Here is a 21248-nt window from a genome sequence, read left to right as displayed (position 1 = left end):
AGAGTCAATACAATTTAGCCATAATTCACGAGTATATCACTGGGCAAACAAACTCTAAAAGGGAGGGAAAACTACATCAAATATAATACTCTATGGTGAAATGTTAAAACCATTCCCTTACAATCAAGAACAAGACAAGAAAGTGGGCTATCACCCCTTTTACTTGACATAATATTGGAGGCCCTTGTCTGTGCAATAAGGTAGAAAAAAAATAAAGAAAGGGAATAAGAATTGAAAAGAAAGACCAAAAAAAATCTGCTTTTTGACCGTTTTCATTGCAAACACAAAGAAATGACAGACAATTTGTTAGAATTAATAGAAGTTTGGCAAGTTTGCCCAATCAATACACAAAATTCAATTGCATTCCAACATGCCAGCAGAAAACCAATTTCAAAATATTGTTTTAATAGTAACAAAAACATAAAGTATTTAGGAATAAATCTAGCAAAAGAGGTGCAAGATTTTATGGAGATAATTATAAAACTACTGAAAGATATTTAAAAAAGACTTAAGTAAATGGGAAGTCCTAACATGTTCAGGGATTAGAAGACTCTGTATCATAAAGATGTTAATTATCTCCACATTAACCCATAGATTAAATACAACTCCAATAAAAATTACATTAAAATTAATATTATGTAAAAGTTATTTTACATTTCTTTAGGGAAGTAAAGAATTTCATTATTTTTAAAAAGAAAATATCCATTCATTTAAGTTTTTGAAATTAGTAATTATGCTTTATTTTAAAATGAAAACTGATAAATTCTTACATTATTCAATTAAGAACCACACCAAACAATGGACAACGGTGGCTGTGATGTCCCTACCCTACACTGAATCCTACGTTAGGGTCCCTTCACTTTAAACACTGTCATCAGATTAGGAGGAACCAAGTTGCAACACAAAGCATGCGCAGGATACTGCCCGCAGGTGACTTGAGAACTAAAACCACTCACAACTGTTTGGATCTACGACAATAAAAAGTGATCTTCCCAAACACCTTTTAAAGCAACAACAAAAACTACTTGCCAAAAATCGTCTGAAGGGTGGGGTGGTAACCACAGCATCTGCTTTCCTTAAGATCTTCCTGGACTCTCTAATAAGACAACTTTGGCCAAGTAGAGGAGAGATCTTTTCGAGGCCAAACTCTTTCTTTCTTTCTTTTTTTTTTTTTTTTAAAGATTTTATTTATTTATTTGACAGAGAGAGACACAGAGAGAGAGGGAATACAAGCAGGTGGAATGGGAGAGGGAGAAGCAGGCTTCCCGCGGAGCAGGGAGCCCGATGCAGGGCTCGATCCCAGGACCCTGGGATCATGACCTGAGCCGAAGGCAGATGCTTAATGACTGAGCCACCCAGGCGCCCCAAGGCCAAACTCTGTCAGTGCATTAAGGAATTCCCATGAGCTCAGAAGAACATTGTGTTTTAAGCTCCAGGCAATTCATGCGGTTGTTTGCACAAAGTAGGAAAAGGTGTACTGTAATTTCGCGTGGGGTCTTTATGCAGACATGGAGGGAGCCATTTTGTTTCATTTAAGAAAGCTTTGGAGTACTTCCAATGGTTTAATAAATATCCCCTCAAGGTAGGAACACAAGCAAAACTGCTGATATTTGGAACTTTGCTCCAGAGATGTCCACGGTAATTAAAAAAAAGTTTTATGCGGAACAACCTTAGTAATCTTAGTAACTAAAATTCCTCAAAACTACAAAACATCCTCAGGGGAAATTTTTTTCCAATAAAATGAAAATGGTTTAATTTTCTCTAAACATAATACCTTTTTATTGTATAAAATATGCAGAAAATCAAGAAAAGCATGAACAAAATAAAAAGCATAATTAAGGAAATATTTAAAGATATTCAGAAAGAACCACTGGTAACATTTGGTTCATTATTCCAGATCCTTTAAAAAAAATACATTCAAATATATGCTTATGCAGTTTTTGAAATTTGGGTTATATTATGGATATCATTTTAAAAATTTGCTCCTTTTTTTGCATTTCCATGTCTAGAAATATATGGAATTTTGATTACTTTCAAGATCTCCTTTGGATGTCATTATTAAGTTTTTCCCTTGTAGAACACAGTTGAAAGAAACCTTTAACAGATATTTGATAAATACTTTCTAGTGACGAAAACCACCTGTGGGAGAAGGGCATCCATCTACCGAACAGATACAATGGGTTTACCACTTGCGGAATGGCTTGTTGATCTTGTGGTTGACCTTGAAACCAGAAAAGGCAGCTCTTAAAATATGAGTTTGTGCTTCCACTCAGCTCCCCTGGCCATAACTTCAGCCATGGCCCATTTGGAGTACAGGTGAAATAAAGAAGAAGCTGCTTTACTTTTTGTGTGTATTCGAAGGGACTTCTCTTTTACAATTTTTAATTTAAAATTAGCTGTTCTCAGTGAAAGGACCCATGGGCAAAGGAAACCTCAAAAATTATATCTTCCGCTAAGTAGTCTCTCCTGGTTTGATTTCACTGTAGTTTATACTGTACCAGCTGAGGCCACACTGCCAGAAAAACATGGGCGAGGAAGCCGAAAGGAGGGCAGACCTCAGATGACTCTTTGGAGATGCGTGTGGTTCAAGAAAGGCAGGAATGGTAGCTGCTAGGGACACTGGGTCTGAAAGCAGATGTTCTGTGGTGTGTAAAGAGGGGGTTGAAGATTTTCAGCATGTTTACAGATTGAGAGAAAAAAACGACAACTGGAGGAGAGACTGAAGAGGCCGTGTGCGAACTTGACCTACTGGCAACACCCACTGGAAGTGGCTTCACAGAACAAAAAACAAAAAAAAATTTAATGCAAAAAACCTGCAGCTATAAAGCAAGTGAGTTGAAATAAAGTTAAGGATAGACGTACTTTCAGACCTGCAAATATTTCTCTGTGTTCTCCTGAGTCAGGAAGCCGGTGTCAAGGGCAGGGTTACAACCCAGCCCTGCAGTTCTGGAAACAGATGCAGCAGCATGGCTGGCTCAAACTCAGGAAATCTCCCAAATGCTGCTTTGCGTTTCCTGGGTTTCCCGTGGGGTGCGCAAAGAGGGCCTACAGTAAAAGCCGTGAGAAGGGTGGCAGAACCAATTTTTACAAGGCAGTAGTACTGATTTTTAAAAAATAATTACTTTGAAATAACTATAGATTCATAAGCATTTGCAAAGGTGGGGCCAAGATGTCCATATACCCTTCTCCCAATGGTTCCATCTTACATAATTATAGCGCTATATCAGCACCAGGAATCTGACATTGGGACAATGTGTGTACAGTTCTGTGCCATTTTACTATACCTGTGTGGACTCACTAGACCCATGTGACCACCACTGCCATCAAGTTACAAAACTGCCCCATCACCACAAAGATCCCTCTTGTACAACCCCTTTACAGTCATCCCCTCATTCTTAAACCCTGGCAACCACTAATCTGTCTTCCATCTTTATAATTTTGTTATTTCAAAAATGTTATATATAAATGGAATTACACACTATGTGATCTTTTGAGATAGGCTTTTTCATGCAGCAAAATGCCCTTGAGATCCATCCAAATTGTTGGGTATATCAACGATCTATTCCTTTTTACTGCTGAGTAGTATTCCACAGTATGGACGTACCACAGTTTATTTAGCCTAGCAGGGAGATTTTGGTTATTTCTGGGTTTTGGCTATTACAAACACAGCTGTTATAAGCAATCATGTACAGGTTTTTGTGTCAATAAGTTTTCATATCTCTGGGATAAATTCCCAGGAGTGTAATTGTGGGCTGCAAGGTAAATGTATATTTAGTACTAACTTTTAAGTTCTTAAAGTTTAAATAAATAAGTCCATGATCTATGCGTATATACCTGTCTACACCAGGAAGCACTCAGGATGAGTGTGGGAAGTCCCATTTCTATCCCTGCAGTGGTCCTAGGGAGGTAAGAAGAAATCAGGGCTAGACCATTTATAACCCAACATGTTGGAAAAATTCAGATAATTCCTTCAGGGTCAAAATTTTTGGATGATAAAATATGACTGAGGCATTGGATGGAGGCAAAATTAAGTGATCAATGGACATTCTCAGTCCCTCCTTTCCAAAAGTAATGGTTATCAGAAATATGCTACTGAATAAATATTGGGGATAGTAATCCATTCCTTCCCTTTGAGGACATGTGCGATACAATAACTGAGCATGGCAGGAAAGCAGCCGGGAAGCCTCCTCAGGAACCATCAAGAAGGGGGAGACCCAAGGCTGGGAGGACTCACCCTCTGCAGTGCACAACCGAACTATTTCATTTCCTGCCTCACTTTCGCATCATCATAATATGGGAGAAACACCCTCTCAGCTACTGCCTTCCCTGCTGAGAGTTGTCAGGGACTGTAAGCTTTCCCTGACCCTTCCAGAACCCCCAACTCTTGCCCAAGGCTACTGAAATGTTACAAACATTTCACAGGATGGGAATGATGGGCTTTCTGGACCTGGAAGTAACAGGTAAAAGAACAAGGAAACCAAACATGACTTTTCTAAGCCCACAGATACCTAGAAGGAAGTTATTACTCCCTCTCTATCTCCCTTCTCCTCCTCAGACTCCAAAGGTTTCCTCTTTACAAGGAAAGATTAGTCACAAATTGGTTGTGAGTTTATGTTAACTGATGTATAGTGGAAGATTTTGATGTACAATGGATAAACTAAAAAAAGACCATCCAAAATCAGTAGGAAAAACACCCCCACTAAAATCACAGAGGAAAAAAGTAGATAAAGTGTATGACCAGACCATTCACAAAAAGGGTAATACAAGTATCTGCTAAACAGAAGAAAAATACTCAACCTCATTAGAGATGAAAGAAATACAAAATTAGAATAATGAGATGCTTTCATTCTGCTATCAAATTGGCTGATCACTTTTTAAAAGATAATGTCACTAATGGATGACAAAATTCATGGATGATGAAAATATGCCAAGAAACAAGATATCTATAATGTGTCTGAATACTGGTCTACAGCATACTTTTTTTTAAAAAAACAGATTTTGTTTATATATTTGAGAGAGAGAGCGCACAAGTACAAGCAGGGTGCGTGGCAGAGGGAGAGGGAGAAGCAGACTCCCCACTGAGCTGGGAGCCTGAGGCAGGGCTCAAACCAGGGACCCCAGGATCAGGACCTGAGCCTAACTGACTGAGCCACCCAGGTGCCCTACAGCATACTTCGTAATTACAAAGAGAAAAACATTTACCTGGAAGAAACCACTTAACACACTTTTAAAGGTGTTTGAAGTTAAAATCACTGGTAATGGAATAAATCAGCATTTTGTGCCTCTTAATATGATGCACTAAGAAGAATACAATATCTTGCCTGTGGTATCTCCCCCCCGTCCCACCCCCACTGCCCAAAATACAGAACCTAAGTGTCATCATGAGGAAATATTGAACAAATCCAAATTGACATTATACAAAATAACTGGTATGGACTTTTCAGAAGTCAAGGTGAGGAAATGCAAAGAAAGACTGAAGAACTTCCAGAATGGAACAAGGTCCACAGATTGCATACTATTTCCTGAGCTGTGGTTATATGATGCTAACATTAGGAAGACATGGGTCAAGAGTGCATAGGAATTTTTTTTGTAGTATTTTTGCAAATTTTCAAAAATCAGAAATTACATCAAGCCGAAAAGTTAAAAAGATTTTTAAAGTAATGCTTGAGGATGCCTGGGGTGGCTCAGTCAGTTAAGCATCTGCCTTTAGCTCAAGTCCTGATCTCAGGGTCCTGGGATCGAGCCCCGCATTGGGCTCCCTACTCAGCAGGGTGTCTGCTTCTCCCTCTCACTCTCTCTCAAATAAATAAATAAAATCCTTAAAAAAAAAAAGAGCAGGGGGTGCCTGAGTGGCTCAGTCGGTTAAGCAGCTTGTCTTCAGCTCAGGTCATAATCCCAGGGTCCTGGGATTGAGCCCCGCATCGGGCTCCCTGCTCAGCGGGAAGCCTGCTTCTCCCACTCCCTCTGTCTGCCGCTCTGCCTACTTGTGCTCGCTCTCTATCTCTGTTAAATAAATAAATAAAAATCTTTATATAAAAAAAAAGCAGAAAAGTTCCTTAAAAAAAGAGTTGAAAAGTGCAAAAATTAATTTCAAGATATTTGTTATCTTCCTGGCTGAAAATCCATCAAAAAGATTAAAATTCAGAAAGGAGGGGGAAAAAAAAAACCCAAACCCAACTTCTGACAGAGCCACTTTTCACTTCCCCTGCTTTTAACAAAATCTTTGATGTCTATTTCATGGCTACTTTGTAAATCACCTTTCAAGAGAGGGTGATTTTTTTTTTTTTTTTAACTGCAAAAAAACCATGTTCACCTAAGTCCTTTCTCCACCAATTAAATCCTGGCTTCTCAGCTCCCAACACTCTATCTGAGGAACCTTCTTATTCACCACAATTCCCTCTCCCTCCTACCCATAGAAGCCCTTGGTTTGGTGGGCTATTTCCCATAAAACCCTATGGGAACAAAGATTTTGCCATTTAGAAAAATCAAAACCTACTTGGAGATTACAGAGAGGGCATTTCTCCAGCAGGCACGCATACCAAACAAACAGCATCAACAAAAGCAAGAATGAATCTGATGGTTTGTTTTGTTTTATTAAACAAATGGGTATAAAAATGCCAGCGAGCATTTGGCGGCCTGGAGGCAATATTCAAAGTGGTTCAAGGAAACCGTTTACTCCCTTTCCCCGTCCTCCTTTCGAGATCTCAGGTGTCTATTTCCTTCCTCTTCCTTCCACCCTGGCTTGCGCTTAAGGATTGCTTTCTTTGATTTTTAAAACACTTGGCTAATTCGTCTGTACTGTGTTGGAAGCAGGAGTGAGGAGAGAAAAACGTGCACCACGGTCTCCCCTGGATTTTTCAATATCTCATTTTCTTCCTATGTTCAGCGTATCTCACCAGGCAAGTAGAATAATAAAGGCCAGTGGATGCCCCCAATTTTAGCATTTTCATAGATTCCTAACACAGATAGAAACACTCTAAACGTGTTGCCAGGAAACCGTGACAGTATTTTCTCCCAGGAAAATTCTGTGCCAAACAAAATGCAAGAATGCATTTTAGAGACATAATTCTTATCAGGACAACAGAGGATTTATTAATAAAAACTGTAACAACAGAAGTGAAAGTGCCTTTTTTTTTTAAATTCAAAAATGTTGACATCTTAATTATAAGTCAAGGAAATTAGAATTAGACAAGGCTTGCTGTCAACAGCTTTCCTAAACATAGTAGCTTAATCACATTTTTTTAAGTTGACAGGTGTCTGTTTCACCCTCACGAACTTTTATATCCCTAAACTCCCTTCACGGTGTCCAAATGAAGAAAGCAAACTAAGAAAAAAGTTATTCATTAATCAAAACCCTTCATCAATTTCCCGGATAAAAAGGAAGGAGCCAACACAGAAAAAAAAAAGTTAGGCTAAAAGACGACACAGCTAAGTAAAGTCGTGAGGGATAAAGTGAGCCCAGTTGTGACAGGAGACAGCAGGTGATTATGTTTCTGCCAAGAAAGAAGAGGCTGAGTTTAGCACACCCTTACTTACTTGCTTTGTGCATAGGAGAAAGAGGGATCCGGCCCCTGCCCCCACCCCCATTCCCAACTACACAAAAGTGAGAAAAACTCATGATCTGATTGCAGTTAATGGGCACTTAACATGCTTCTGCTTTCCTACTGCTTTCTCGGTCTCGTGGGTTCTGCCTGTGGCCTCCTCTCTCTCTGAAGTTCACCACCACTTTCCGTTTCCGTCCCTATTTGCGGGTCTTGCATTCAGACTCTCTCAGGGAGCAATGCGATGGTCCCATCACTCACTCTCCCCTGTGCAGTATCCCAACTACGTGAGGTCCTCACACCTGACCATGTCATCAGATGCTGACCAGCCTATTGAAGGCTGCCCTTGAGTAGAGGGCTGCTCCCCAATCCAGTCAGCTTGTAGCCATAATGATGGAGTCCCAGCATGGGTCCCCTGGTCCCAAACGATGGTATGAAAATTAGTGAAAGGAAACCTCCTTTGGAATGGAACCGGCGGCCAGCAGGGGGAGCTCTCACACCCTACCACTCCTCAGCCAATTGCAGACCCAAACCAAAACAAACTTGCAAGTCCAGACCACCCCAGCAAGAGGAAGGTTTTCTCCTGACCCAGCAACAGCCCAGCCAATGAGAGCTGTCACAAGTCAGCCAATGAAAAGCCACTCTACTTCAAACTCCTAGTTTATTCCAATGGACTTTTTGTTTCTAACAGCCTTCCCAACTCCCCTCTTCCTTCTATAAAAGACTGTTCCTCTCCTCTGTTTTGTTGTAGTTTGTTTTTGCTGGAGTTTGCTTGTCCCGAGTTGCAATTCTTTGCTCTTCCTGAATAAACCCATTTTTGTTACAAAATTACTGACAGTTTTATCCGTAATATTAACAAGGCAAACCCATGTCTTAAGAAACCATTAGTGGTCTCTTTCCTCCTAAGAGTTTGCGGGTGAGGGTGCCACTCAAGAGTATCACGAAGAACCCCAAACAGATATTAAGGCTTGATTTCATGTTAGTGCTGTGTCTGCTCCTGTTTGAATAGAACATCACCATTTCTTACATGCTTCAGCACCAGGTTCCTGCGATGCCCCCCAAAAGGCATCGCCATTCAATCCTACACTTTGCTATTGGGCACAGTGACACCCCAAGAACCTTTCTTATCATGATGTCCCCATTACTAATTCTGATTCAACACATGGCATAGAATTGATCTGCCATCCCTCCTTGTCTACAGGCTGAAAACCAAATTCGGCAGGAAGCCACATTCAGGCTCCAGCCCCAAGCTCCAGCTGGTATTACATACCATCCCAATTTCTTTATGCTACCTGGGCAGGATACTTTCCATTTGTCCTTCCAGGTCCACTCTACACCCTTCTCCATGGAGGCTGACCTTTGTGTGCGGCGTCAGGCAGGCTCCCAGACTCCTTGGCTTCTGATTGAATTTGGCCCAAGGAAGGCACTGGCGGCATGCAAGAGGGCACGTGGAGAACGATTTGGAGATAGAATTCCTCTACTCCTCCTGACCGGCTGTGGCTGTGTATCTCTACTAAAGGCCTCAGCTCCTGTCAGGAGTCTCTCTCTGACAGCTAAGCGCTCACTGGGGCCAGGCTTGCCAGAACCGTATCTTCTCTTGCCTTTTTAGGTTGAAAGTCATCTGCTCCAAGATGCTTATCCTCCCTTGTTGGTTTCTCCAACACCACATACACCTTTGTAAATGATCCCATCTTTGAACTCCCTTCAATTACCTACTCCCTTTTAGAAAAATTTAAATAGACTTTATTTTTTTATTTTATTCTATTTATTTATTTTAAAGATTTATATATTTGAGAGAGAGAGAGAGAGATCATGAGCAGGAGGCAGGTAGAGGGAGAAGCAGGCTCCTCATGAGCAAGGAGCCTGAAGCGGGGCTTGATCCCAGGACCTTGGGATCATGACCTGAGCCGAAGGCAGATGCTTAACCCGCTGAGCCACCCAGGTGCCCCTAGACTTTATCTTTTAGAACAGTTTTCAGTTTGCAGAAAAATTTACTGATGCATTTTTATTAACTAAATTCCATACTATATTCAGACTTCCGTAGTTTTTACCTAACATCCTTTTTTATCTATTCCAAGGTCCCATCCAGGATTCCACAGTTACCTTTAGTTGTCATGTCTTCTTAGGCTACTCCTGGCTGTGACATTTGTCAGACTTTCCTTGTTATTTATGGCCTTGGCAATTTTGAAGAACATAGGCCAGGTATTTTGCAGGATGCCCCTCAACTAGGATTTGTCTGGTGTCTTTCTCATGATTAGGCTGAAGGTTTTAAAGAAGACCACCCAGGTGAAGTGCCATGTTCAGCCTGTATCAAGAGTATATACCATCAACATGACTTACACTGTTGATGTTAACCATGATTACTTGGCCGAGGGGGCGTCTGTCAGGTTTCCATATTGTAAAATTATTCCTCTGTGTAGCCCACACTTAAGGAGAAGGACATTATGTTTCTCCTCCTTGAAGTAGAACCTACGGATATTTTTTTTTTTTTGAGGCAAAATGTACAGAACATAAAATTTGCCATTTTTATTTATTTATTTATTTAAAAGATTTTATTTATTTATTTGTCAGAGAGACAGAGCACAATCAGGGGGAGCGGCAGGAAGAGGGAGAAGCAGGCTCCCTGCAGAGCAAGGAGCCCGTTGCAGGACTCGATCCCAGGACCCTAAGATCATGATCTGAGCCAAAGGCAGATGCTTAACCAGATGAGCTACCCAGGTGTCCCAAAATTTGCCATTTTAACCATTTTTAAGGGTTCAATTACCCTTTAGTCTCTTTCCTGCTGGGAATCTTACTCTACCCAGGTTGAATGTTTCACTTTTCACCAAAAATGGCAAAGTGTCTTCATGTTTTATCACTTAAGATTTCTAGGTAAAGAGATTCTCATATTTTCTTTTTTTTTTTTTTTTAAGATTATTTGAGAGAGAGAGTGCAGATGTGAGCAGGGGGAGGGGCAGAGGGAAAGGGAGAAAGAGAGAGAGAGAGAATCTCCAGCAGACTCCCCGCTGATACAGAGCCAGACCCTGAGATCACAACCTGAGTCAAACCTAAGAGTTGGGTGTTTAACCTGCTGAGCCACCCATGCTCCCTGGAATTCTCACATTTTCATCTATTTGATTCCTATTGCTCTTTTAGTCCCCACTCAAGACTTCATGAGCTCCTCCAGGGATGGTGAGCTACTCCTGCTATTGTCTCCCTGGCCACAAACTTATGCTGTTATTATTATCAGCCTATTATTATTATTATTAGCCTACATAGTCTATCCTAGTATTTTTTGCATTGCTTCATTTTCTCTGTGACTTTCCCAGGACAGGAACTAGATCTTATTTATCTTTGTATCTTTAAGGATGAGGACTAACCCAGAATCACAGTAGCTGATTAAGAAATGTTGTTTGGCATACAATCTCATTCGTATGTGGCATTTAGGAGAGAAAACAGATGAACATAGGGGAAGGGGGAAAAGAAAAAAAGGAGAGAGGGAAACAAACCATAAGAGACTCTTTTTTTTTTTTTTTAAAGATTTTATTTATTTATTTGAGAGAGAGAGTGAGAGAGAGAAAGAGCACAAGAGGGGGGAGCGGGAGAGGGAGAAGCAGACTCCCTGCCGAGCAGGGAGCCCGATGCGGGACTCGATCCCGGGACTCCAGGATCATGACCTGAGCCGAAGGCAGTCGCTTAACCAACTGAGCCACCCAGGCGCCCCCATAAGAGACTCTTAACACAGAGAACAAACTGAGGGTGGCTGGTGGGAGGTGGGTGGGGGAGGGGCTAGATGGGTGATGGGGATGAAGGAGGGCACTTGTGATGAGCACTGGGTGTTGTATGTAAGTGATGAATCACTGATTTCTACTCTGGAAACCAACATTGCACCGGATGGTAACAAACTAAAATTTAAATTAAAAAAAAAAAAAAAGAAATGTTGGTTGGAAATAAAGGAAGAAAAGATGAGATAGAAGCAAAAGTGGCCTGTTAAGCACCTGGGTGGCTCAGTTGGTTGAGTGTCTGATCTCAGGGTTGTGGGATTGAGCCCCACATTGGGATCTATGCTCAGGGCAGAGTCCGCGTGAAATTCTCTGCCTCTCCTTCCGCCCCTCCCCCTGCTTGCACACGCTCTCTCACTCTCTAAAATAAATAAATAAATAAAATTTAAAAAAAAAAAAAAGAAGCAGAGGTGGTCTATTTTTTCCAGAGATTAAAGAGGGTATTAATACCTACTAATGGCAAGGGGGTGGGAACACCCACACTCACAGTCAGATATCCTAGCACCCTGTTCTGCAGGACAGCTTGGTATTGAAAGCCATAATATGTATTTCTACCCAGCAGTTCCATGACTGGAAATTTAAATTAAAAAGACAATCAAAGAGTGAAATCTGTCTTGGCAATGATTTTTTTGGATTTGACGCCCAAAGCAAAGGCAACAAAAGCAAAAATAAACAAGTGCAACTACATCAAATTAAAAAGCTTCTGCATAGCAAAGGAAAACATGAACAAAATGAAAAGGCAATCTACCAAATGGAAGAAAATATTTGCAAATCATATATCTGATAAGGGGAATTGTTTTTCAAATAATCCCATTAAAATGGGCAGAGGATCTGAATAGACATTTTTCCAAAGAAAACATCCAGATGGCCAACAGACACGTGAAAAGATCTCCAACATCCCTCATCACCAGGAGAATGCAAATCAAAATAATGATGACATATCACCTTCACCTGTTAGAAGGGTTATTATCAAAAAGACAAAAAATAACAAGTGTTGGCAAGGATGTGGGGTAAAGGGAATCCTTGTGTCCTGCTGGAGGGAATGTAAGTTGGTGCAGCCACTACGGAAACAACATGGAGGTTCCCCAGAAAATTAAAAATAGGGGTGCCTGGCTGGCTCAGTCAGTAGATCATGCAACCCTTGATTTCAGGGTTGTGAGATCAAGTCCTATGTTGGGTGTAGAGATTACTTAAAAATAGAATCTTGAGGGGCGCGTGGGTGGCTCAGTCAATTAAGTGTCGACTCTTGATTTTGGCTCTGGTCATGACCTTGGGGTTGTGGGATCAGGCCCCACTTGGGGCTCCATGCTCATCAGGGCATCTGCTTGGGCTTCTCGCTCTCTCTCCCTCTCCCTCTGCCTCTCCCCCCTTGCTCTCTCTTTCTCTCTCTCTCATAAATGAATAAGTCTTAAAAATAAAATAAAATCTTTTAAAAAATTAAAAATAGAAATACCATATGATCTAGCAATTCCATTTCTGAGTATTTATCTGAAGAAAAAGAAAACACTAACTTGAAAAGATATCTGCTCCCCCATGTTCATTTCAGCATTATTTACAATAGCCAAGATTTGGAAACAACTTTAGTATCTATGGATGGATGGATAAAGAAAATGTGCCACACACACACACACTGGAATATTCAGCTATTAAAAAGAAGGAAATCTTGCCGTTTGTGAGAATATGGGTGGAACTTGAGGGCATTATTCTAAGTAAAATAAGTCAGAGAAAAACAAATACCGTCTGATCTCATTTATATGTGGAATATAAAACAAACAAACAAAAAACCGGAACTCATAGATTAAGAGAACAGATTGGTGGTTGCCAGAGGCATTGTGGGTGGGGGTAGGTGAAATGAAGGTGGTGACAAAATACACACTTAAAGTTACAAAATAAATAAGTCATGGGGAGGGGTGCCTGGGCGGCTCCATCGTTAAGCCTCTGCCTTCGGCTCAGGTCATGATCCCAGGGTCCTGCTCAGCGGGAAGCCTGCTTCTCCCTCTCCCACTCCCCCTGCTTGTGTTCCTGCTCTCACTGTCTCTCTCTCTCTGTCAAATAAATAAATAAAATCTTTAAAAAAATAAGTCATGGGGATGTAATTACTGCATGGCAACTACAGTTGATAACATATATTTGAAAGTTGTTAAGAAGGTAGATCTTAAAAGCTCTCATCATGGCGCGCCTGGGTGGCTGGGGCAGTTAAGCGTCTGACTCTTGGTTTTGGCCCAGGTCATGATCTCAGGGTCTTGAGATTGAGCTCCTTGTAGGGCTCTGCACTCAGCTCAGCTCAGCTCAGCTCAGCTCAGCTCAGCTCAGCTCGGAGTCTGCTTGAGATTCTCTCCCTCCCTCTCCTTCCCCCTCTGTCCCTCCCCTGGGTTGTGTGCACACACTCTCTCTCTCTCTCACTCTAAAATAAAGAAATAAAATCTTCTAACAAAAAAGTTCTCATCACAAGAAGAAAAACTGGGTCGTGATGGATATTAACTAGACTTACTGTGATCATTTCACAATACAGTATTTACAAATATTGAATCATCATGTTGTACGCCAATAACTAATGGAATGGTATGTGTCAATTATATCTCAATTAAAAAAGACAATCAAGATATGTGGAAAGATACTTATACAAAGATGTTGTTATTTTCAATGCAAAAACCAGAAAAAACCTAGAAGCCCAGCAATAGGCCAACTAAATTATAGTATATTCATGCTGTGGAGTAGGGTATAGCCACTAAAAATCAGGTTGAACATTTACTGAGTGATTACCTTTGGGCAGTGGTATAATGGCCATGGATTTAACTTTTTCTTTGTATTTTTTCAAGTTTTCGTATCTGAACAATATCTGTAACTAGAAAAAAATGATCAAAGGTACCCTTTCAAAGTGGCTTATTTTGCCATTTCAAACCTGAACATCAAAGAAAATCAAAACGTGAAGTTTGGCCTGTTGGCCAGTGGAGTTACAAACAAGCCAAAATGTCCCCCTGGCCATGACCACAGCCTCCAGCACCACCATTCTCGTCCTGAAAACACTAAGCATGGTAGGCCCCAGGAGAAGGGGATTCAGAGCTTCCCACCTCTGTTTGCCAGTTTCTCCAGACCCACTTCTCACCTGGACTCTGGACATTGGTTTTTTGTTTGTGTTTTCAAAGTTCCTCTAACAGGTGGAAACCCACAGTTCTATTCCACTCTGCCCGTTCTACAGATGAGACCCAGAGAGAAGTTCAAGGTGACATGGAGGTGGAGTCAGATCCAGGTCTCCTGATTGCTAAGATGGTTCTTTGTACTGGAGCAAGCCAATAAAAGGGAGCGTGGGTTTTTGTAGATTGACAGACCTGGAGGGCCCCAAATGTTTCAAAATAGGGGTGTAAAGCCTTCTCTAAATAACCTATCTTTGGTCCCTGCCTCAACCCAACTGTAGAACTATGTCTGAAAAATAGTTATCAAAAGGTTATTTATGGAGCACTGCACAATTTGGAAAGATCACTCCAGTCTAAAGTAATGACAGGGAAAGGCTCTGCAAAGTCTTTTTTTTTTTTTTTTTTAAGATTTTATTTATTTATTTGACAGAGAGATACACAGCGAGAGAGGGAACACAAGCAGGGGGAGTGGGAGAGGGAGAAACAGGCTTCCCACTGAGCAGGGAGCCCCATGCAGGGCTCAATCCCAGGACCCTGGGACCATGACCTGAGCCGAAGGCAGATGCTTAACCATCTGGGCCACCCAGGCGCCTGCAAAGTCTGTCTTAATGCAACTGTGTTGAGTAAGCAAAGACGATAAAAATCAAAATACCGTTCTATCCAAGGCTGGATTTACCCCAGAACAAATAAACACAATTCTAACCAGGCCTTTGCCCTCCTCCTCGGTCCCAGGATCCCTGCCTCTTGATCTTGGCTACTGCCAGGAATGTCCTCCAATGGTTATCCTTGCAAACCAGTTACCATTGCACTGAAAGCAATCTGTTCTCCTTCCACCCAACCTGTGCCAGGGTCCCAGCCAGCCCCAACACCTCACACCTTCACAGTGAGACAGATAAAACGGAACCCTGGAATTTTTCCCTGGAAGGTCCACAGAAGAAAGCAGTTTAGACTTGAGCTCAGAAGATCTGACTGCGGATATGTGGGAAGTCCTCAACAAAGCCTTTAAACCTTCAGGACTCAGACCTATTTGTGAAAGGCATGACTACTGGGGCATTCTCGAGGTCCACTCTGATTTATTCAATGACAGTTTTGTGCAACCCCAGCCCAGCCCTGGTTTGTAAAGGATGTAGTTAATCTGTAACTTAGCAGTGCTTGGTGTTGCATGAGAATCAGTCAAGGAAGTCCTTCATCATTTCTGCATTTGTTCTGTTTTAAGGATTAAAATAAATACAGCAAATGTGGGAGGTGAGAAAAATTAGATGTGTTGCATTCTAAAGCCACCCAAATGAAGAACACACTTCTCTATTGTCTGGAGGGTCTTAAATCAGTGTCCAAGTGCTGCCTGATTTCTAGGCTACGTGGAAAACATTTGATTCTCCATAGTTACTCTTCAATTTAAAAAAAATCTTTAATCTCTTATTTTGAATTTTTAGCTGTCTCTTACTTTTTCATGATCTATAGTGAGTGAAGTCGTCTTTGGGATGAGAAGGGGCAAACCCGTACCATTCTGCTTGCTGAAGCAGCAAGAAGACAAGTCTTTGCAAGAAATCTGCTTATCTTGCTTTTAAAGGGCAGATTTTATATTGTGGTCTGCACTCATTTATTCACAAAATTCACTGAGCTCCCATGTGAAGAAAATAATGAGCACACCAGGCAAGTTTCCTGCATTCTCAGAGCTTTTCACCCACTGGAGCAGACTGGCAATAATCAGATACCGCCGCCCCCCCCCCCCCCAAAGGCCTATTTACGCAATGTGATAAATGCTGTAATGAAGAATCACCAGGAACAAAGAGAACCTCTAAAAGGGGGAGCGAGACTCGAAGGTGAGCAAAAGTGTCTCTTGAAGAACTGACCTTTGAAACTGAAGGATGAGTGGGGTTATTTGGAGAAAGGACAGGCGGCTCAGGCCAGCCATGGGCTGGGCAAAGGCCAGAGCCCACGGGGAAGAATAGCTTGTTGGGTCCCTGGTGCCAGTTACAAGAGACCCACTGGGCAGGACGGGGATGGGGTTTCTGCCCCGGTGCTGGTAGGGGGTGCAATTTGCAGATCTCTCCAGGAGCAATTAAAACTGTCCCCTTAGAGTCCTATTAATTATGCGGGACAGGTATGCAATGTTTCCTTCTGAATTCTCCCTGTATTTGCAAAATATTAATCTTCCCAAGTCACCTGAAACAGACCCACCTTTAAAAGCATTCATTAAGCTCTCGTGCATCAAATGCTCTCCTGGGCTATTTTTCCTCCCATCATGCCCCAATACAATGACTTCTTGCTGTGAATTTTCAGCTTCCTCTTAGTATTTCATGGTCTATAGTGAGTAGGGTCGTGTGTTGGATGGGAGGAGAGAAACCCCTACTATGTGGCTGAGTGCACAGGCTTTTTAAGCAGGTGGAAGTCACCTCTCTGCAAAACATCTGCTTATCTTACTTTTAACGGGCAAGAGGATCCTTTTCCAGAACTGAGTTTCATTACCACAGGTAATGTTTAAAACAGTCTGAAAAGTGTTAGTGGGAAAATGCACCCTGCTTCAGCTTCCTGAATTGGAGGAACAGAGGAAGAGTGTGGGGAGAGGGCATCAGAAAGCAGCCCGTGCATCTACCCGTGTGTTAAACAGTGTGTACGTGTGTGTGCACAGAAGATGCTCTGCCACATTTCAGGTATGTGACTGGTTCTTAGCTCCTCACTCTGTCCCATTTTTAAGACAAGGCAAAAGGGAAAGGGGGTGGGCGGGTCTCAAACTCACCTAAAAGTTACTAGATGTCATGTGGAACAGAGAAGGAACAATAAAGAAAAAAAAGGAACATTATAGAGGATTTCTCTAGAATGGAGCACACACCCCACCCTCACCCTCTCAAATAAATTTTGTAATTCAATGCCGGCAATATGCCATCCCACACTGAAGCCAGGTTCTTCGTAATTCCTCAAATCTGGAAATCTACACGTAAATGAATGCCACCTTCCTGTCACCAAAACGGCTCTTCATTCCCCCCTCCCTCAACAAAAGGAGCCGGAATCGTCAATACATTGCTTCCTTCCTCTGGTGCCACACTTTGAGCTCTCCCAGGGCAAGGGCAGCTCCTGTGGGTGGCCAGGGCCCATGCGGAAAGCCCTCCCGCAGCCCTGGCACGCTAGCGTCTGCAGCCTGTCCCTCCCGCCCGGAGTCCCTGCACCGCGATGACAGCCAGGCCGGCTCCCCAAAGCCGCAGTGGGTTGTATAACCACACTCCGAAAGCCTGGAGGGGAGCGCGGCGAGCTTCTCTCTCGACTGCATCTGTCAGAAGTCCCTGGTGCCAGTTACAAGAGACCCACTGGGCAGGACGGGGATGGGGTTTCTGCCCCGGTGCTGGTAGGGGGTGCAGTCTGTAGATCTCTCCAGGAGCAATTAAAACCTAAGTTCCGTCCTCAGAGCTGGAAATGCAGGACAGTGAAGGGCACAGCGAGCCCTGCTACACCCCTCGAGTGCGGATCAGGCGAAGGGGGATGGGACGGAAACTCATGAATCCTGAGGGAGTCCTCACAATTTCTCCCCAGAGAAGCCTCTCGCGAAAACGCCAAGGACATCTCCCCTCCCCTTTTCAATTACGTAACTCTTACACATTTGGGAGAAAGCTCAGGAACATAATTTCACTTAGGAAGGGAGAAAGTCTTTAGATGCATCTAAAGCTCCGGGTGCATGTGATGTCGGAACGGACGGGGGTGCTACCTGGCAGCGGTAGAGGTGGCATCCTGGTGACTGGACTCCCCGCCCCCTCTGCCCTCCGTACCCCGCGCCCGGAGCCGGGTCGCCGCCGGGGATGGCGCTCGCCCGTTCCCGCGTCGCGGAGTCCGCGGGACCCGCACGTCCGCCGGCTGCGGCGCGGGCTGCCCCCTCCCCCACCCCGGCGAACACCTGGCCGCGGTTACCTGCGGGGCCGCGAGTCTCCGCAGCCCGTTGGCCGGCCCCCGGCCGCCCTTGCCGTTGGCCGCAGGGAGCTGCGCTAGCCCCCGCGCCGCACCCTCCGCCGGGCCCGCGCAGTTCTCGTGGGGGCCTTCATCCGGCGCCGGGAAGAGCCCGCAGCGGCGCTGGAAGCGGGCGACGAGCTGGGAATCCTGCAGGCTCCGCAGCAGCTCGGCCATGGTGCTCCCGGGGCCGCGCGCCAACACCACCACGCCGATGCCCTCGGCTCGCACTGTCCCCGCCGCTCGGGCACTCGCCGGGCCGGGCATTCGGGGCGGAGGGCGGGCGGGGCCCGGGGCGCCAGCCAACAGGTGCGCCGCTCGGGTCCTAGCGCCGACCCGCCCGCGCGGCCGCCCAGGTGACCTCCTGCACCTTGCGCGGGGCACGTCCGCCCTCCTTGCCCTCCCCGCGGGCTCGGAAGGGCTCGGGCGGTCCCTGGCGTCCGGCCTGCTTGCAACTAGGCGGAGGCGCACAGGTGTCTAAACCGCGCCTCTCTTTGTGCCACCGCGCCCACCCCCCCACCCCCCGCCGGTCCCTTCGGGCTGGCGCGGAAGTGCCACTTAATGGGGAGCGGCCGAGCACGTGTAGACCAACGGGAGTCCTTCCTGCCATGCGCGGGCTGGTCCCGGAGTGACCCCACTTTCACTCTTGAGCCCAAGGTGAGGTCGGATTTCTTTCCAGCTTCCCGCACCCAAGCGTCTACTCCTGTCTTTCTTTGCCTGCTTCCTGGAAGAATGAGCCCTCTAAGGAAAAATCCCCAAGTTTTTCCCAAACTGTGATGCAACGTCTCCCCGAAGCACGACCTCCTCGACCTTGCTCAAGAACCGAGGAGGTTGAAAGTATACATGAATCATCCTCTGAGTCCTTGCGCCTGCTCTTGTGATTTGGCAAGTGGTGAACACTTTTAGACGGGTGTGGAGGAAACGCTACTCTTTCTCAGTTTTCTGCATTGGGAAAGATGATGCTGCCCCTCCCTTCTACTTCTTTTTTTGCTCTGCCTCTGATTACAAAAGGGCACTGGAGAGGCGCAACAAGGTCGTTCACGACCTTTAGACCCTAATGGAACCAGGTGAAGGGCGGGGAGGAGGATGTGACATCTCACCGCACCCCTGCCTGCTTTAAAGATCTCAGAAGGCGAGGAGCAAAGGAAACGTCCTGCAGGTGCCCTTGGTTTTCCTCCCTCCCTCCTGAATCTCCTAGGAGCGCTGAGATTCCCCCCACGAGGGCCTCTGCACTTCCTGACAAGGAGTGAGATGCACAGTCAAATTAGGCGGAGCTGATCAGCCTGCAGCAAAAGTGCAATCCTTGTCTTTCTGTCTTCAGCTGACAGCAGGAGGTTGCCTGTTACTGGTAGCTCATGCAAAGCCTACTGAGTATTTGGTTGCACAAATGGCTATGAACAAACACCTGCCACTTTCCTGTTTATCCAGCTGTCCTTTTGGATCAGGAAGTCTTTAGGATGTAGCTTTCAAGGATGGTTTGGTCTCCCTCATGCCTTAGTTTCTGCTCTCCTTCCCAATCCTGATGGAGAGCGAGATCAAGGTGACAAAGAAAGCAATGACACTTGGGAGATACTTAGTTTACAAAAGAAGCGCAGGGCTGCTCTCACAATCCAGCTGTGTGACACACAGAGCTATCCTGTCCTGGAAGCAGACAGCTCCTCTCCCCAACATCGCTGTCATTTACAGCCCCTGGGACAAAACCCTATCGTTTAGTTTTAAAAGCTAAAGTTGGACTAAGGCAGGACCTATTCTTTTTATGTGTGAAAGAAATAGGTTCTCCGGTGAAGACACTTGAGTGCTGTATCTCTGAGATTTAATGCTTTAATTTTCCTTTCTCTCAATTAGAAAAAAGAAGCAAGGGGCTCCTGGGTGGCTCAGTCGTTGGGCGTCTGCCTTTGGCTCAGGTCATGATCCCAGGGTCCTGGGATCGAGCCCCGCATCAGGCTCCCTGCTCGGCGGGAGGCCTGCTTCTCCCTCTCCCACTCCCCCTGCTTGTGTTCCCTCTCTCGCTGTGTCTCTCTCTGTCAAAGAAATAAATAAAATCTTAAAAAAAAAAAAAAAGAAAAAAGAAGCAAAGCAAGCATGGCGCATGTAACATAAGACCAAAGACTTGCACATTCAGATAATGTACTTTATCTCCTTGGAGGACCAAGTAATGGCTCCAGCCTCCAGGGACTTGTGATATCACAGTGTGCTTCGGTTTTTTTTCCTGTGATAAAATAATAATCTGTGCTTCTTGTCTTGTTAAGGCTATTGTGAAAAATCTTTAGATAAGCTCTATAAGGCAACCTGGTGAGATAGCCGTAGCATTCTGTATTGGGCCAGAGCCATTCAATTTAGGAAGGAATCTTCAGGAGGATTTGGCTCTGAACAATTTGAGCGAGACTGAAAAGCCAGTGACTTCTGGCAGTGATCCCCATGCTTCCCCTGATCCTCTCTTTTAGGGCACAGGCTGATGTTCTGAACATAAACTTCGCAACCAATCTAACAAAAATCAATGTCCTCGAGAAGTGGTAGGCTGAAGGACTGCTCTAGCATAACATTTAGTGGAGAAGTTACAAGGTAGCCTGAAGTCATGCATTTAATAAATAAAGTTGATTCAGGAAAAATAACCTGTAGTTGTTTGGACAGTTTAACACTAGTCATGCCTGGGAGAAATAGATTTTGCTGGCTCCCCTCCTTCACCCCCAGGGCAGAAATCCAGGTATTTGTACTTTGCTTAATTGTGTATATATAATAATTACTAAGTGACATATTTTAAAGGAATGGCAATGGAAGTATTCATTAGAGTAAATGTTAAGCTACTGTAACAAAGAGACCCCAAATCTAGTGGCTTAAAGAGCACAGCTTTTTATTTCCCTTTCATATAAGAGTTC

The 21248-nt window shown here is 44.1% G+C and overlaps 1 protein-coding gene across 1 annotated transcript in view; it reads right to left on the bottom strand.

Moving 5' to 3' along the window:
• SGPP2 (sphingosine-1-phosphate phosphatase 2) overlaps nucleotides 1-18624 on the bottom strand; it is a 110927-nt gene extending 92303 nt beyond the window's left edge. Inside the window, exon 1 of the mRNA XM_021703291.2 lies at nucleotides 18337-18624. Coding sequence (XP_021558966.1) covers nucleotides 18337-18549 — 213 coding nt within the window. The 5' untranslated portion in view covers nucleotides 18550-18624. The remainder of the gene's footprint in view (nucleotides 1-18336) is intronic.
• Between the last annotated feature and the right edge of the window lie 2624 nt (nucleotides 18625-21248).

This window comes from Neomonachus schauinslandi, chromosome 3 (genome assembly GCF_002201575.2).
Source record: "Neomonachus schauinslandi chromosome 3, ASM220157v2, whole genome shotgun sequence".
Lineage (NCBI taxonomy): Eukaryota > Metazoa > Chordata > Mammalia > Carnivora > Phocidae > Neomonachus > Neomonachus schauinslandi.
Note: the sequence above shows the minus strand (reverse complement) of the source record. Positions and strands in the feature narration are given on the sequence as shown.